Source organism: Ochotona princeps, chromosome 3 (genome assembly GCF_030435755.1).
Source record: "Ochotona princeps isolate mOchPri1 chromosome 3, mOchPri1.hap1, whole genome shotgun sequence".
In the NCBI taxonomy this organism is placed as follows: domain Eukaryota; kingdom Metazoa; phylum Chordata; class Mammalia; order Lagomorpha; family Ochotonidae; genus Ochotona; species Ochotona princeps.
In genome coordinates this window covers 100,362,371-100,380,271 of record NC_080834.1, presented here as the reverse complement: position 1 = coordinate 100,380,271, position 17,901 = coordinate 100,362,371, and the positions used below count along the sequence as shown (strand labels likewise).

The window sequence follows — 17,901 nt, the reverse complement described above, 5'->3', positions numbered from 1 at the left end:
ACCACTGCTCCATCTGAGCCACTGAGGAAGCTCAGCTGCACTCCACGGTCAAATCATGGAACCTGCACTTCTCTCCATGGTTGGGGTTCTGATTCAGTTCAGTTGGAGGGATCTCCAAAGAAATATCGTCTGAGGTAATCCCAGACCTGATTCTTGTGTGTGTATGCCAGTACAGGGTCAGGCACAGTCCATTGCCCCAATCCGCTTATGCATATGCTGGTGGTTGCAACTGCTGGGTCAGTTCTGTTTCCAGCCTTGTCTTCTACACAAACCAATGGGTGTTGCAGTCCAGCCTGATCCTGCCCACTTCACACTTGGCCCTCACACAAACCAGTGGGAGCTGGAGCCTACTCGGAGCAACCTCCAATAACCCCCACCAGTCCCCATCCCTGCCCTGGTTCCCAGGCTTGCCAGTATGTACAGCAGACTGGTCCAGTTTTTCCCACATCTCACATCTCATTCAGCACTCCTACATGTCAATGGGCAATGAAGCCTAGTTCAACCCAACCAACCCCCACTATCCAGCCCACTTATATCCTGGTGGGTGCTGTGCTGTCCAGCCACACCTGCCCCAGTCCTGGTTTTCATGCTTTCCAGTGGGAGTGGTAACACAAAAGGGAGGTGCCCACTATTTCCCTAACTGAGCCCCATTCCCACTGCCGGATCATGCACTCTCCAGGTGGTCCTGCAGTTTAACTTGAGAGAATTAGCCCCCAGTGCCAGCATCTGATGCTGTGGCAAAGCCCAATCAACCCTCACCTGGTCTGATTTATGCTTGCACCAATAGGAACAGTCAGCCCAACTTGGCTTTCCCCTGATCTAGCTCCCATGAGGCCCACAGGTGTTGTACCCCTGCCTGGTCTGGTCTGCCCCTATCCCAACTCATGCGCTCCAATGGGAATAGTGGTCCAGCAGAGGTGCCTTCTACATTCCCCCACCAGCGTTGCCACCTCCCCTCCTGACTACGTGTGCTGGTTGGGTGCTGCAGCTTGGTCTGGCATGGCTTGCATTACCTCGTGGCATTTGCCAGTGGGTGCTGTAGCCTGGTCCAGCCTAGCCCACCCACAATTCTAGCTCATACTGGGGTACGGGGTTATAGCCTAGCCCAGTACAGCCAGCACCAGTCCCAGCTGTAATGTGTACTGATATGTGTTGGACCCAACTTGGACTGACCTAGAATACTGACTGTATTCTGGTGCTCGGATTTGTCAGAGGGTAATGGGAACTGGTTCAGCCTGGTCCGCACCCAACCTGCGACAAATGTATGCAGCTGGGTACCTTTCCCTGGCCTGGTCTGGGCTGTTCCCTATCGTGGCTCTTGCGCTCACCTGCAGGGACTGTGTCCCCAATAGAGTTCCCCAGGCTCTTCCATCAAAACCTCTCCCAACGTTAGATCTCACACACACCGGTAGGTCCATGGGCCAGTCCTACTTAGTCCACCTCCTGTCCTAACAAGAACAGTAGTCTTTCTGGCCTTCAATCCCTTCTGGTTTTTACTGTTGGATGTTTCAGCCCAGCCAAGCCTAGTCCACACCCAGACACAGCTCACACAAGGCTCAGTAGCGGCAGAGACCTAGCCTAGCCTGTCCCACACCTACCCTGGTCCTCCAGAGCACCAGTTGGTGCTGAAGTCTAGCTCAGTCCGGTGTGCCCAGGCCCAGTCCGCACTTGTACCAAAGGACACTGCAGCCATATCTAGACCAGAACGCAGCTCCAACTCCAGCCCCCACACTCACCAGTGGGAACTCCAACCCACCCAGGGTTGGAGTCCTCTTAGCTCCGCATCAGGCCTGTTCCCAGCAATAGATTTTGCGTGTGCCAGTGGTTGCTCTGATACCACCTGGCATAGCCCCTCACCTGTCTTTCCCTTTGCTTAGACACTATAGCCTGGCCTGACCTGGCCGGCCCCCAGTCCAGATTCTTGCTGGCGGGTGATGGAACCTGACCCTGCTCAGTCTACTTCCACCCCTGGCTCATGCAAATCAGCAGGTGTAAGAGTCTAGCTCGGCAGGACCTGTGCTCCAGCCTGACTTATGTTCTTGCTGATTAGCTAAGGTTTGCTCGGCCATGCCCGGTCCGCCCCCTCCATAACCAATCCACATATTAGCAAACAGCTGGAGCTACTTTGCCCACCTTGCCTGACCCCCAGACCTGGACCGCGTGATCATCAGCGGAAGTTACGACCCACGAGGGGTTTCCCACTTTCCCCCTTGGCCTACTCCCACACCCAGAGTTCATATCATGCTAGTGGGTGTTAGGTCCTTGCCGTGCATAGTGTACCCTTCCATCCTGGCCTTGAATGAGCTGGTGAACGTTGTGGCCCGGCCTGCCCCACACCCTGTGTTAAGATGCACATATGGGTGCTGCAGCCTGGACCTGCCCATAGTGTTATTGGTCCTGTACCCATAAGCAATGGCAGGTTCTATGGTCAGCCCTTCACCACCCCAACTCTTGAGCCAACCAGCAGGACTTGTATTTCCACAGGGTTGGGTACACACATCCCCCACAGACTCTACCTACAGACCTGGTTTTCCTGTGTGCTGGTTAGTGTCACGGCCCTGCCTAATGTGACCCGTCCTCTGCTCAGATATTCTGTCAGGTACTAGGATCTAGTCCTGCTAGACAAACTCTCCACCCTAGCTTATGCGTGGACTGGCGTGTGGTGGTCAGCACTGTTCAGTGGTAACAAGCCCTACACAGGACTCAAATGTAGGCTGGTGCATCAATCTGACCCATACAGATCGTATGGCCTCTCTCCTCCCAACCACCAGGTCTCATAACCTCGCTTACCTCCAAGTAAAGTGACCATGTCACTGGGAGTACCTCAGGACTGACTACTCACCAATACGTGTAGTGACCTCATTCATGGACACCTTTAGGCAACAATTCCACACCCCCAAGACCCCAGAGCTTGTGCCAGGCGGCCAGAGGGTGGAGCCTGGCACCAATAGACTCGCTGGCCACTTCAAACCCAGGACTTGCTCACCACGTGGCAGCGATGGCTGTGGCCACGGCCCCTATCACTGAGTCTGACCTGGGTTGGGTACCCCCAGCAGCTGCCAGGCTGCTCGAAGCTCCCTCCACCCAGGCCATGAGGTGGAACTCCCCCAGGTGCTTCCTGCCACAAGATCAGCTTTTTAAAAGAAGCATTGTTCTTGATACATGATATCAGATTGATGCATCCCTTCAGTATCTTTGCTTGCCAAGTTTTGGAATCTAGCTATAGAATCCTCCTATGTAACATTCTGACAACCCACATTCACTTTAAACATGTTGCATATACTAAGGGACACTGTACAAACATGCCCTCAATTATTTTATCATGATTTTGTTTAAGAGAGGAGCTACCAATAGGTAAATAAACTCCACAATCACCAGCCACTGTGAATTATCTATTTACCTGTGTGAACAGAGTAGTTTTTTGTCCAGAGATCACTTTTAACGTTTGCTGCCCCGGTGTAGAAGATGTGCTGACTCCCAGGGTCCCCTGCACCACTGATCCAGTAGTCAGTTGTTTTCCAGATGTCTGAGGCGATGGCTGGCCAACCAAAAATGTGCCCTGAGTTAGAAAAAAAATTAACAAGGAAAAAATAATTAGAAGATTAATGAATAATTTAACTCACATAACTTGTTGTGATACTGTAATTCATGAGTTCCACCATACATATAACAATGTTGCCTACTTCAATTTTGCAACCCGAAGTAATTTTTTTACCTCCAGTTACAAAATTCTGCAGTGTTTACAGAGTAGGCTGTCAGAAACTCAAGTTTTCAAACATAGTTCCCAAAAGCAGATACAATCGCTCATGCTAGAAATTCTCACCTTTCTAATATGAACATCTGGAATCTACTCTCCTTACTGGAGAGTTAAGATTTCAGTGACTGGCTGTCATTATGGCCTTTCTGCCTTTAAGTGCTGGGATTCCATATGAGTGCTGGGATCCCATATGAGTGCTGGTTCATATCCTGGCAGCTCCACTTCCCATCCAGCTTCCTGCTTGTGGCCTGGGGAAGCAATGGAGGATAGCCTTGGGACCCTGCACCCGCATGGGAGACCTGTAAGAGGCTCCTGGTTTATGGCTTCAAGTGGGCTCAGCTCTGGCCATTGTGATATTTGGGCAGTGAATCAGCTGATGGAAGATTTCTCTCTCTCTTTCTCCTTTTCTCTGTAAAATATGCCTTTCCAATAAAATTCAATAAATATTTAAGAAAAAATTTCAGTGACGGGGAAACAAGGCACTCGCTGACTGAATGTAATTTCGAACACCACACTGATTATTCCCTGTAGGAACAAACTTTCAAATGCACATAGTTTATTACCTTGGACATTTAGGAGGCAACCAGCATAGTGCAAATCTTTCTTTGAAGTACAAAGACCTGTATTTAAACCCAAACTTGACCTTAAGTTTAGCAAAGAAATGCTGAGAAAATTTTCAAGTTGTTCTGAATATTTCCTTTTTCTTTTTTTTTAAAGGAATGGGTAAAGACCAGCATCCACCTTTTCTTTTTTTTTTTTTTAAGATTTATTTATTTTTATTGCCAACTCAGATATATAAAGAGGAGAAGAGACAGAGAAGAACATCTTCCATCCGATGATTCACTCCCCAAGTGATGATTCACTCCCCAAGTGACCCCAACGGCTGGTGTTGGCACCAGTCCAAAGCCAGGAGGTCTTGCAGGTCTCCCATATGGATGCAGGATCCCAAGGCTTGGGGTCATCCTCGACTGCTTTCCCAGGTCACAAGCAGGGAGCTGGATGGGAAGTGGAGCTGCCGGGATTAGAACTGGCACTCAGAGGGAATCCCGGGCACGTTCAAGGTGAGGACTTTAGCCAGTAGGCCACCATGCCGGGCCGTACTCTTTTCTTGAAAAAGCTCTAAATGGTATTTACACCCCTGTTCCCAGAAAAGCTAATGCAGCTAAACCACCAATGAGCAGACCTGGGGCGTCTGCTTGAGGATGTATGATGTGTAGGTCAGGTGCTGGGACACCCCGCCAGGGCCAGCAGCGCTCGGGGTCCCTCCTGCTCCTGTGGCTCCTCCTCCAGCACCACCACCGCCACCTCCTCCTCCACTGCCAGCAGCAGCAGCAGCAGCAGCAGCTGAGCCAGACTGCAGGTCTAAAAATACAAGGAATTAGAGTAACATTGTGAAAGTTCAGCTGAAAAACGCAAGTGGAGCCTAGAGAGATGATTCCCTTTCGGCTTTCCTAATCCTTTCCAGTTTCCATTTCTCTTCGGTGAGCTATTCTGTGATAGGTGTGAGTGAGAACTCCCTGGAGTTTCAAGGTTAAGACTCAAATCTGCATTGAGCACTCCCCAAGCCAAAACTCGGAAATGGGAAACTCTGTGAACACTGACATGACAGAAGAGTTTCAGACTCTGGACTTTGAGATTAGTGATGTTGAACAAGGTAAAGCCTCTGCAAATACCACCAAACCTGAGAACACTTCTGGTCCCGAGCATTTCAGATGAGGAATAACCGACTTGTGTTTTCAACAGAATGGTGACTGTCTGCATTTTATCTCCAAATACAAAGAAGAACCGTATGTGTGATGGGCATTTTGAATTAGTTGTAGATCAAGAAACAGCCCGACACTGACATTCAGTAGCCACATGCTTTCATCAGCACTTGAATTTGCTCAGGTAGATTCTTCAGTTTCCGTGAAATTGCTGGCATTTGGTATAATCTTAGAGTGTTTTATATTTTCTCTTTCTACTGGCCAGGGGAAACTACATATTTAAAAACACACTAGGGTGCAACTCTTTTTGTTTTTCAAATCCCACAGGCCTTCAGCCCTTTCTAACTTTCATTTTTGGTGAGATAATGTACATGAATTACCTGGATCATAAATAACTACTTAATAAATATTAAGAGTTCAACTTCCTTCCACATCTTAACGCCTAACAGATTCTTTCCCAGTGGTTTATCTTGGCACTGATATCACAAAAATCAAAGTAGCTTTTAATATGAATTTTGGAATGCTTTACACTATTCTTTTCCTACATATTTGATATTTTCACATCACTGTTGAGATTTGAGAAAAAAGGATTAGGGCAACAGCAGAAATGCCTCAGTACCGGGAATAAAAGAAATGGCAAGAAGACTGCTTAATTCCCATGAACCTGCCTCCTACTTCGGACTCCTCTTCAGCATCACTCACTGTCCGTAACCCTAGGGAACTACCCGCTCTCCTTGGGGCTTTCAGATGTACACACTGGTACCAGCAGTTCTCTATCTCCAAACCCAGCATATCTAAGTAGTACAACTGAAAATTGGCAAGCAGGGACACTTGATTCTAGTCACAGTCCTATCTCCTTGAAAAGAAAATCAGACTTGCGGCTACTGGGAATATATGAGCCTTGCCTTAGGAATCACTGATTTTTTTTTCAGTAGACAATTCTCTTCCTCCCTCAAACTACCCACCAAAACACCTCAACAGCCCAATCTCTCCAGGTATGAACCCAAAATAATAACACTGCCATTTTCTAAGAGTACAACTATTTCAACCCATTTGCAGCAAAATCAAGTGATGTCTTAAATCCATCTGAGTAAATGGCTACTGTTACACCACCCTTAGAGAAATGCTACCTGAAACAAGTGAGAACTGTCCTCAGGTGGATGAGACAAACATACCCGAGACCAAGAACCAAATGATTTAATGATGGACTAACTAGCATTGTTGGTGGCTCGCAGGATGGCTCCTTGAGGGATCAGCAGCAGTTTTCCTTTTCCAGAAGGGTTCTTGCTGTTTGTTGTAAGGTAGAGTTTAGTGCCCGGAGGCAAATTTGCCAGGTTAGCTAAATTAGTGGCTGGCAGCTGCAAGGTTGCCATTACTACAATCATAGAGAGAAAAACAAGGAAGAAAAACGGTAAGACAACAGGAACTCAGGCAACACTACAATAAAATCCAAGAGTTAATAAATTTAAAACATGAAAACACAGTCGTTAAAGGTTGGTATTCCTAAATATCTTGCTAATTAAAAATTATTACACCAAAAGAACCTACCACAAACTATTTCTGCACATAAGCAAGATGATCACTTGTGTTAATTTTGTAGAGAAAGGTGCTAATTTATACATATGTCCCACTGTTATTTATTAAAAATGATTATTTTGGGCCCAGGGCGGTAGCCTAGTGACTAAATCCTTGCCTTGCAGGATCCAGGATCCAGGATCCCACACAGGTGCCGGTTTGTATCCTGGCTGTTTCACTTCCCATCCAGCTCCCTGCTTGTGGCCTGGGAAAGCAGTCGAGGACGGCCCAAAGCCTTGGGATCCTGCACCCCTGTGGGAGACCCAGAAGAAGCTCCTGGTTCCTGGCTTCAAATTGGCCCAGCTCTGGCTGTTATGGCCACTGGGAGAGTGAACCAGTGGATAGAAGTTCTTTCTGTCCTTCTGTAAATGTGCCTTTCCAATAAAAGGAAATAAATCTTTTTTTAAGTGATTACTTTTACTCTCACAAGTACTGATATTTACACTTTCAATGACATAATCATCAAACACACATTTTCTCCCACTTTCCCCTAACTCCCGCAGGAGTAAGACAGCACTTCAACTAACAACTGGCACACACATTATGAAGCTATAAATTGTCTCTACATAAATTTTATCTAAAAAAGTTTTTCTTTGGATCTACATGGTATAAATTTATGAACATGAGTCTTAGAGAGCTTAAATATAAAATTTTCTACAGATACCTTAAGTTTAGAAAAATCTCTATTATCAAGCCCATAGAATCAACTGGGTCAGCGACAGGGAAAGCTTCTCGGACCTTGTGAGCCTGGGAGTGGTCTTTCTCCTGATGCCCACCCTCTGGGAAACAGGAGCCATAAGAACTAACCCCATGTCAAAAGGATGTCAAAGGGACCACGGCATTAGAACAGAGCGCCATCCTCTGCAGTGAGCACAGCCCCAGCTCACCTCACCAGGCAGCTCGGCCCCTGCGGCAAGGGCAGACCTCCCCGTCGGCCACATGCACCTGGACCCACACTGTCAAGCTCCTGGCTGAATCGCCCTTCATTCCCCTCCTTTCTCGCCAGCTCCTTCCATGCCTCCAGAAACTCCTGCTGTGACTGGACCTGAAACGTTCAACCTGCATGTGCAGATCAAGCTCCATTCTCTGAACACACCCTTCGTGAACAGTGCTCAGCCAACACCTGGCTTTCTCTGCTCTTACAGTCACAGGGCCGGGACGGCAGCTTTCACATCACTACTGGAAACACACACCCTGGTTGCTCCGACGGGGAGCCTCACTGCTCTCGCGCTTGCTATCACGTACACAACACCCAGTTACTGCCCTCACTCGCAGAAAATTAACTTGTGACAATTTGTTTTCCATCTTAATGACTGTCATTTCCAGTGACAACATTACAAATGACTTATTTTGTTCTCTGGCTTCTCAGCTAGTTGATCCTTTAAAATCCCCAAAGCAAATTTTTTTGAATTCATGTCAAACACTCATTTTTACAATATTATTCTATTTATCAATAGCAAGTGTACCACTTCTGAAATCTTTATTTTGGCTATCAACTACCATCTCTCCTAACTGCAACAATTATTTTTTTAAAACATTTATTTATTTTTATTATAAAGTCAGATATACAGAGAGGAGGAGAGATAGAGAGGAAAATCTTCCATCCGATGATTCACTCCCCAAGTGACCACAACAGCTGGAGCTAAGCCAATCCGAAGCCAGGAGCCAGGAGCTTCTTCCAGATCTCCCACGTGGGTGCAGGGTCCCAAGGCTTTGGGCCGTCCTCGACTGCTTTCCCAGGCCACAAGCAGGGAGCTGGATGGCAAGCAGGGCCGGGATTAGAACCAGCGCCCATATGGGATCCCAGAGTGCTCAAGGTGAGGACTTTAGCTGCTAGGCTATCGCACTGGGCCCAACTGTAACAATTCTTTAAGATCTTCAAAAACAGGTAAACATCTGCCTGGCGCAATAGCCTAGTGGCTAAAGTCCTCGCCTTGCATGTGCTGGGATTTCATATGGGCACCAGCTTGTGTCCCGGGAAAGCAGTAGAGAATAGCCCAAAGCTTTGGGACCCTGCAAACATTTGACAGACCCAGAAGAGGCTCCTGGCTTCAATCAGCTCAGCCCCGGCTGTTGCAGCCACTTGGGAAGTGAACCAAAGAATGGAAAATCTCTCTCCATTTCTCTGTATATCTAACTTTTCAATAAATCTTAAAAGAAAACAAACAAACAAACAAACAGGTAAACATCTAATATCTAATATTTTTTTCGATGCCCTCACAAAAACAACAATTCAAGATGTAAAATATGGGCCTGGTGTGGTGGCCTAGCGGCTAAAGTCCTCGCCTTGAACGCACCGGGATCCCATATGGGCGCCGGTTCTAATCCCGGCAGCTCCACTTCCCGTCCAGCTCCCTGCTTGTGGCCTGGGAAAGCAGTCGAGGATGGCTCAAAGCCTTGGGACCCTGCACCCGCGTGGGAGACCTGGAGGAAGTTCCTGGCTCCTGGCTTTGGATCGGCACAGCACCGGCCATTACGGCTCACTTGGGGAGTGAACCATCAGACGGAAGATCTTCCTCTCTGTCTCTCCTCCTCTCTGTATATCTGACTTGGCAATAAAAATCAATCTTAAAGAAAAAAAAAAAAGATGTAAAATATACTCAATGTGTTCAAGGGCCAGTGCCACAGCACAGTAAGCCAAGCCTCTGCCTATAATGCCAACATCCCATATGGGCACTGGTTCAAGTCCTGGTGGTTCCACTTCTAATCCAGTTCCCTGCTAATCTCCCGGGAAAACAGTGGAGGATGGCTCAAGTCCTTGAGCCCCTGTCCCATGTGGGAGGCCTGCAAGAAGCTCCTGGCTCCTGGCTTTAGTCCAGCTCAGATCTGGCAGTTGTGGCTATTCAGGAAATGATATCTTTCTCTTTTCTCTGTCTCACCTCCTCACTCGGGTCTTTCAAATAAAAATACGTATGTAATAATAATTTAAAAAAATAAACACTCAAGGTGTTAAAATGCTTATTTGGGAAAGAATGTGACAATCAGTATCCTCAATGACTGCTGGCAAATGGCCAGACTGAGATCTTAAATATGACCTACACCTTCAGACACAAAGACAGGGATAAAATGAGAATGGATTTTTAGACCTGAAAACAGTATCAAGAAATACACTCTATTTTTTCATTCTTGATTTTATATATGTTTAATGTACTTTTCCATCTTTTTAATTTATTTTTTGTGAAAGGCAAAGTTACAGAGAGAGAAGGAAGGACATTTTTCATCTTCTGGTTCACTCCCCCCAGATGGCTACAATGGCCAGCTCTGGACCAGTCTGAAGCCAGGAGTCAGGAGCTTCTTCCAGGTCTCCCACATTGATATAGGGCCCCAGCACCTGAGCCATCCTCTGCCGCCTTCTTAGGCCATAAACAGGGAGCTTAATCAGAAGCGGAGACGCAGGCAGAGGTTCAGCCTGCTACATCATGGCACAGGCCTCTGTTTGTTATATGTTATACTATCTCTGTCATAGTAAATATATATAGTTTAACAGATATTATATGCATTTAAGCCTACTTGCAGACCTCTATGTAAAATATGCTTTAAAAGTTACAGATTTTTTAATGCATACATTTATTGCAATTACGTAGTGTTTGCTTTTGTGAATAAGCCAAGCATCAAATAAAATCACTGGCAAAGGGAATTTTGGATGCTGCTGCTTCTCCAAGAGCCCCCAAGCAGACTCTTACCTGAGCCCTGGGATCCACTTTTCTGAGGGCCGGCGGCATTGACCTGAGCCTTGGTTAAGGTCTGCACCGGCTGAGCAACAATGGTTCCTCCGCCTCCGCTCACAATTGCTTTGGCAACTCCTTGGGTCACAACTTGCTTGGGACCAACTGCTTTGGCGACAGAAGAGCTGGCCTTGGCCACGAGGATTTGGCCACCGCTGATGGCCACGGCCTGTTTCACTGCTGAAGGTAAAGTAGATCCGACTGGCACCCCAACAACCTGTTCAAACCAGAGGAGAGTTAACATTGCTCCTTCTCAGAGGCCCTCAGGACCGCTCAGGCTCTCCATTCTAGCAATGAACAAGGCAAAGGCCTAGGCAAAATAAACACAGATAAACCCAGCCATACTACCCAGACTGCTATAAAACCACCACCATGTCCTCATTTACAACTTACTAACGGTTACACATTGTCCTAATCTCGGCTTCAACAAAAGCACATTAGAAAAACCTTCCAGATCGAGAATACTGCCTCTGCAGTTTAATGTATACTTCTCAGTCTCTCAAATATAAAACACACAGCTGAGATCATACTATACACACAGTTTCAGAATATTTTTATTTAATATCCTATTATAAGCATTTTATAATGTGATTTTTCAGCAACATTTTTAGACAACAAATAGCATTTTAGAATAAGTACATTTCATTAATGCTTGCCTATTTATGTTGCTTTAAATTTCACATTAAGAAAAACTGTCATAAACTTCCTTACATATGAACTATAAATTCACTAGCTGCTTTTAAAGAGCTTCTACTTAGTAACCTTATTATTACCATCTAGGTGATCATTGCTCCTTTTCATCTCCAGCACTCAATAGTTCAGGTCACTTATCATTTGTGATGTTTCTTCTAATTTTTAACAAAGGTTAAAATTTTGTTTCAGGGCTGGCATTGTGGCATAGCCTATAAAGCTATACCATCCCACTTGAGTACCGGTTCAAGTCTTGGCTGCTCCACTCCCAATCCAGCTCCCCACCAATGGCCTGGGAAAGCAGGGTAAAACAGTCCAAGTATCTGGCACCCTGTCATCCAAGTGGGAGGCCCGGGTGAAGCTTCTGGCTTTGGCTTGGCTGAGCCTCAGCTAATGCGGCCAGCTGGAGAGTGCATCAGAAGGAAGATCTCTCTCTCACTTACATATATACATACAACACATATATATTATAAATTTTTCTTTTGTCTTATAAATACTTAAAAACAACTAAAACATTCCTATTATCCAAATAATATAAAGTTAGAAAATTCTGACCCTGAAAGTAAACTCTTTCAACAAGAAAATATTATGAAGTTCTTTTAAACAAAGCAAAGAACGCTAAATTAGGGGGAAAATCCAATTAGTGCCAAATTAGGGTAACATCTCCTATTGCCCAGTTCTTTATCGCTCCAAAGTACATCCCACCAGAAATCAGATAAAAAGACTTATATTTAAATAAGAAAAAATGTAATCTTGGAGGCCCAGCACAGTAGCCTTGTTTGTGCCAGGATCCCATATGGGTGCTGGTTTGCAACCCGGCTGCTCCACTTCCCTTCTAGCTCCCTGCTTGTGGCCTGGGAAAGCAGCTGAGAATGGTCCAAGGTCTTGGGACTCTGCACCTGCGTGGGAGACCCAAAGAGGCTCCTGGCTTCAGATTAGCTCAACTCCAGCCATTGCAGTCACTTCGGGATTGAACCAATAGATGGAACATCTTCCTCTCTGCCTTCTGCCCCTCTCTCTCTTTCTCTCTGTAAATCTGCCTTTCTAATAAAATGTAAGAACTCTAACAAAAAAAAAAAAAAAAGAATTTGCCCCTTAAAGACAAACAAAGGTACAGCAGGAAGTACTTTTCACTCATCAGCTGGGAAGAAAGAATAGATAAAAAGTCAACATGGCGTTACCTAGAAGATCTGGTGAACATGAACTCCTATCATGGCTGGCAGGGAAGTATCTACTCAAACTTGATAATTCACATGTTTTATTACTGCAGGAATTCTACTTTCAGGAAGGTATCCCAGCAAATCTTAGACACATGTTCAAGGGAACATAAATAAGAATGCTTAATTATTGGCAAATCTTCATGCCTAAGATACATAACCATCTCTCCAGAGTCTACAGAGGAATGAGTAAACAGAGGTATAACCATGAACTATCTATACATCTGCATAAGACTAAAGGAATAGCTACTGCATGAAAAAGGAACTGCATAAAAATATAATTACTCTTTTTTTTAAAAGATTTATTTATTGTTATTGGAAAGCCAGATATACAGAGAGGAGGAGAGACAGAGAGGAAGATCTTCCATCCAATGATTCACTCCCCAAGTGAGCTGCAACGGGCCGGTGCTGTGCCGATCCGAGGCCGGGAACCAGGAACCTCTTCCAGGTCTCCCACGCGGGTGCAGGGTCCCAAGGCTTTGGGTCGTCCTCGACTGCTTTCCCAGGCCACAAGCAGGGAGCTGGACGGGAAGTGGAGCTGCCGGGATTAGAACCAGCGCCCATATGGGATCCCGGTGTGTTCAAGGCGAGGATTTTAGCTGCTAGGCCACACCACCGGGCCCAAAATATAATTATTCTTTACGTAACTCTTAAAAAACCCAGTAACACGTTCTTAGTGTCTAATATTTACGTAACAGCATTGACAAGTACCAGAGCCAAATGGGATGGGGGACAGATTGGTCTTCTGCTACACATACTGGCAAACCAGGGTAGGGGGCGGTCTGGTGGGGGTTATTGTGGGTCGCCCCAACTAGGCTACAGCTCCCACTGGTTGATGTAAGGGCCGAACCAGACTGGACTGCAACACCCATTGGTTCCAGTGCAACTCGGGACTGAAAACAGAACCAACACAGCAATTGCAACCACCAGCTGATCAAGGTGATGGACTGTGCCGGGCCCTGTGCTTGCTAGAACATACAAGAATCTGGTCTGGGAATACCTCAAAGTATCTTTGGAGATCTCCCCACTTGAACTGCTGGACTCAGAATTCTAACCAAGAAAAGACAGAAGACAGAATAGGACAATCATTCATCTCAGCTACATGTTGGCAGCGAAATATGGGACAAATGGAGACTTCATGATGGACCATATCAATCAGTGGACCACCTCATCGAGCGAAACTGGCAGTGACTCATAACTGGAGAACTATTAACTCCACTTGAGCACATATCTCAGAGCATGCCCCACATCCGGGACTTGGGGTGGGCGGGAAACCGGGTGGGGCTTCTCCCTCAATATCCCCTTTTACCTCAGATACATGATGGAAACAATATGGACATAATAGCATTGCCCACCTCCCTATCCCCCTGAACCTTTTTTTTTTTTTTTTTTCTTCTCTTTCTTGATTTTCCTTCAACTATAGTTAACTATGTAAAGATTGTCAACAACAATACAATATAATGGATTATAAAAAATATATATATACATATTCAAAAAGCAAAGAAAAAAAAAATTTACGTAACAGAAGTATCAACTGGAAGGCTACAGATCACATTCCTGAAAATGTCTCCTGAAAGGACAATGTGTACTTCAACCTTATCAGTCATGTTTTATGGGAGGAAAAGATCTACACATGATCTTAGCCAGAAGGCCAAGAAGCGATGAGGAAAAAGATCTGAAGGAAACCTAAACGTGCTCAATCAGGATGGAGCGTATGTGAGCATAGACTGCATTATCTTCCCAAAATTTTACTCTTTCTAAATTAAAAAATAAATAAATACCAGAATTATTTAGGAGGTGGAACAAAACAAACAACAACAAAACAACAAACTCAGCTGATTAATGGAATGTTTCAATTCAAGAATTACAAAATCAAATGTAGCCTCTTACCAAAGAGCGTGACTATGGTAAAACAATTTCTCATGTGTGTAGGAAACATGGATGATGTAAACAAAATGGTCCCCTATGCAACTGTTAATAACCACAGTCCAACACTGCAGAAAAAGCACAGGTCCACGTCAGCAGAGATCTGTTCCACAGGTTACTTCTACTGGTTAGTGGTTGGGTAAGTAATTTAACCTCTGGCATTTAGCATTAGCCTATTCATCTATGCTATCCACATCACTTTTATCTCATAAAATCATGAAGCAATTAAGAACAAGGTTATATAATGTCCAGCTAACATGACAGTGCTTCTGTGCTAACTACAATACTCTTCCTAAGAGAGGAACGATAATTCATAAGACCATAGGGAAACTAGGCAAGGAGAGTGCCAATGGCAAATATCTGTTATCCTCTTTAGCATCTGGCCAAGGGACAGGTCCTTGATGTTAAACCCTGGACTCAAACACAAACTAATCTTGAATGAAACCACACAGCATCTGCGATCTGCTTTAAACTATTCCATGAGAAAGAACAAACTCAGCAAAATGATCAAACCGGGTAAGAGGCCTGTGCGATTGTTACGCTGCTGTTTCTACCTCTATGCATGTTTAACGAAGGAACAAAACAAGGAAGAGGCAGAAGGGTAACAGAACCATTGGAAACAAGCAAGTTATCCCAGAATGGAAGACAGACAGTTTATCTCCTCGGCTCTCCTGGCTTGGTGGAGACAGCCCTATAATCTCGAGGTACACCTACAGTCCTCTATTGCAGCTGTGGAGGATGTAGCTGGAGTCCAGAGCTGAGCTGAGCTGAGGCTACCTCCCCAAAGATGTGGACACGGAAATCCTCACTCATCAAGAACTCTTCCGTGCACCAAAAAAAGAAAAAAACAAAAAAAAACAAAAAACAAACGGAAAAAAACCAAAATGGGGCGGGGGGGAGTTGGGGGGTGACATGAACTTCCAGTTGAGCCTCAGTGTTCATTTTGTCCTTTTCTCCTGTAGAAACCGAGCCCAGCTTTAACATGAGGGAGTAGCCACAGAGAATGGAGCCTGCATTTACTCCCTCCTTTGCCCTGCCTTCTGAGCGTGAATGATGACAGCAACTGGGTTTTAACCCCTTCCCAGCTTGCGCCTTTCATCCTGGCAAGAAGCGTTGAATCCAGTGCATGAGATGAAGCATCTACTGCAGGCCATAAGCCGAATCCCCAAATTCTGAGAAGAGCAGCACAGAAGGTGAGAGTCTAGATTTCTGACAACTACAAAGCCATCAAGGTAGAAGTGACTGCTAGTCTTTCATATATAACATAAATAAACTTATTTAGGCTTTCGATGTTACAATTTCTCTGTTGTGGCAAACTTTCTTCCTAAGATATAACTGTCCTTAGGTACTGTATCGTAGCCATCACCTGTGACACCTGCATTCCATGTGGGTGCTGATTTATATTCAGGACTCCCTGTGCATGGCCTGGGAAAAGCCTTACAAGACTGCCCCAATGTTTGGGCCCCTCCACCAACTTGGGAGACCCGGAGGAAGCTCCTGGCTTTAACCTGACAAGCTGTAGCTGTTGTAGCCATCTGCGGGGGTTGAACTAGCAAAAGAGGAATTTCTCTCTCTGTACTTCCCTTTTTGTAACCCTGATTACAAATAAATGAATCAGTCTTTTTTTTTTTAAAGACAGTAGTCTTCATACTTCCCAAATACATCAAACAATCCATTTAATAAACTAAACTATACATAATCTATTTTCATGTTCCTAAGCTGAGAAAGGAAGTGAATATTTAAAGGAAAACAAAAATACACATTGGGCCTATTTCAATTTCCTCCCCATCACACCATGCTAACTTGCTTTTCCCTCCTTCCAAAAATCACTTCAAGGTTTCTAGGATGACAACCTCTGTAAGAGCCTAACCAAATGCAGTATTCCAAGTCAGCCACACGAGGGCAGTCTTCACAGCGGAGCTTATATGCTCGGGCAGGCACACCCGGCTGGCAAGATGAAAGCTCATTCCTTGTCCTGGAAAATTTAATCCAAGGAATTAAAATGTATTCTGTTCAGAAAAGCTACCCAAAGCTGATATTGGACAAGAAAGCAGACAGGGCTCCTAAATAAGACACTACTAACTCAAATTAATACTTGTGTTTTTTAACAATTCAGTTTTCCGGCTTAAAGCCTAAACTTACCAACTCTTCTTCACTTTCCATTCTAGGACATTTTCTATGTACTAGTAGCTAGCTTCTTTTTATATTTTCTTAATCAGTACGCGACTTTTAAGAGCATATTAGTCTGTAAAAGCAGTTAAAATGTTAATATAAAGTAGACAAAATGTTTAAAGCTTTCTAATCTCTCTTTTTAAAAATATTTATTTATTTTTATTGCAATCAGATATAAAGAGAGGAGAGACAGAGAGGAAGATCTTCTGTCTGATGATTCATTCCCCAAGTGAGCGCAAAAGCCGGAGCTGAGCCGATCCAAAGCCAGGAGCCAGGAGCCCATCCGGGTCTCCCATGCAGGTGCAGGTTCCCAAGGCTTTGGGCTGTTCTCCACTGCTTTCCCAGGCCACAAGCAGGGAGCCGGATGGGAAGCAGGGACACTGGGATTAGAACCGGTGCCCCGTGGGGATCCTGGCACGTTCACAGCAAGGACTTTAGCCACTAGGCCACCACGCTGGGCCCAAAAGCTTTTTAATGTCTTACTATTCCTCTCAAAATAATCTGTGCGTGGCAGATGTTGTGGCAAAGCAGAATGCCAGTTCATGTCACAGAACTGCTGCTTCCAATTCAGCTTCCTGCTGACGTAAGCTGGGAGGCAGAGGAGGGTTCAAGAATCAGGGTCCCTGCCACCTGAGTTCTAGTCGCAGGCTTTGGCCTGGCCCAGCCCTGGCTGTATGTGGCATTTGGGGAGTGAACCCATAAATGAAAGATTTAATGATTGAGCTCTCTCTGCCTTTTAAGATGATGGAAATAAATGAACACCTTTTAAAAAAAGTGATTCACTTCTCCTAGACAGGATGGTTTCCAACTTAAAAACAAACACCCTTAGAGTGTGTCTACCAAAAAATGAGAGTTTAATTCTTGCTGTTCTAAAAGGAAGGATTATGTGTAGTAGAACTGCTGTCCATGATTCCATTAGTTCTGGAAGGAGTGTGGAGCTGGTCAATATGGGTTCAAATCCTCTATCACTAGTTGATGCTTTCACTGGAGCCAGTTCCCTCATTTGTAAAACCATTTTGCAGGGTTGGATGAGGATTACAGATAATGTCTAAATGTAAGCATGGCATACATTAAACACTAATTAGACACTATTCCTTTCTAACTGATGCTGGATTTATGTGCTGTTTCATAGTTCT

General features: G+C 45.1%; 1 protein-coding gene across 3 annotated transcripts in view; it reads right to left on the bottom strand.

Moving 5' to 3' along the window:
• YEATS2 (YEATS domain containing 2) overlaps positions 1 to 17,901 on the bottom strand; it is a 122,883-nt gene that overhangs the window by 30,086 nt on the left and 74,896 nt on the right. For all 3 annotated transcript variants that reach the window (XM_058662152.1, XM_058662151.1, XM_058662153.1), the window contains 4 exons: positions 10,719 to 10,977; positions 6,674 to 6,835; positions 4,941 to 5,119; positions 3,401 to 3,559 (listed from right to left, as the gene is read on the bottom strand). In XM_058662152.1, coding sequence (XP_058518135.1) covers positions 3,401 to 3,559; positions 4,941 to 5,119; positions 6,674 to 6,835; positions 10,719 to 10,977 — 759 coding nt within the window. The remainder of the gene's footprint in view (positions 1 to 3,400; positions 3,560 to 4,940; positions 5,120 to 6,673; positions 6,836 to 10,718; positions 10,978 to 17,901) is intronic.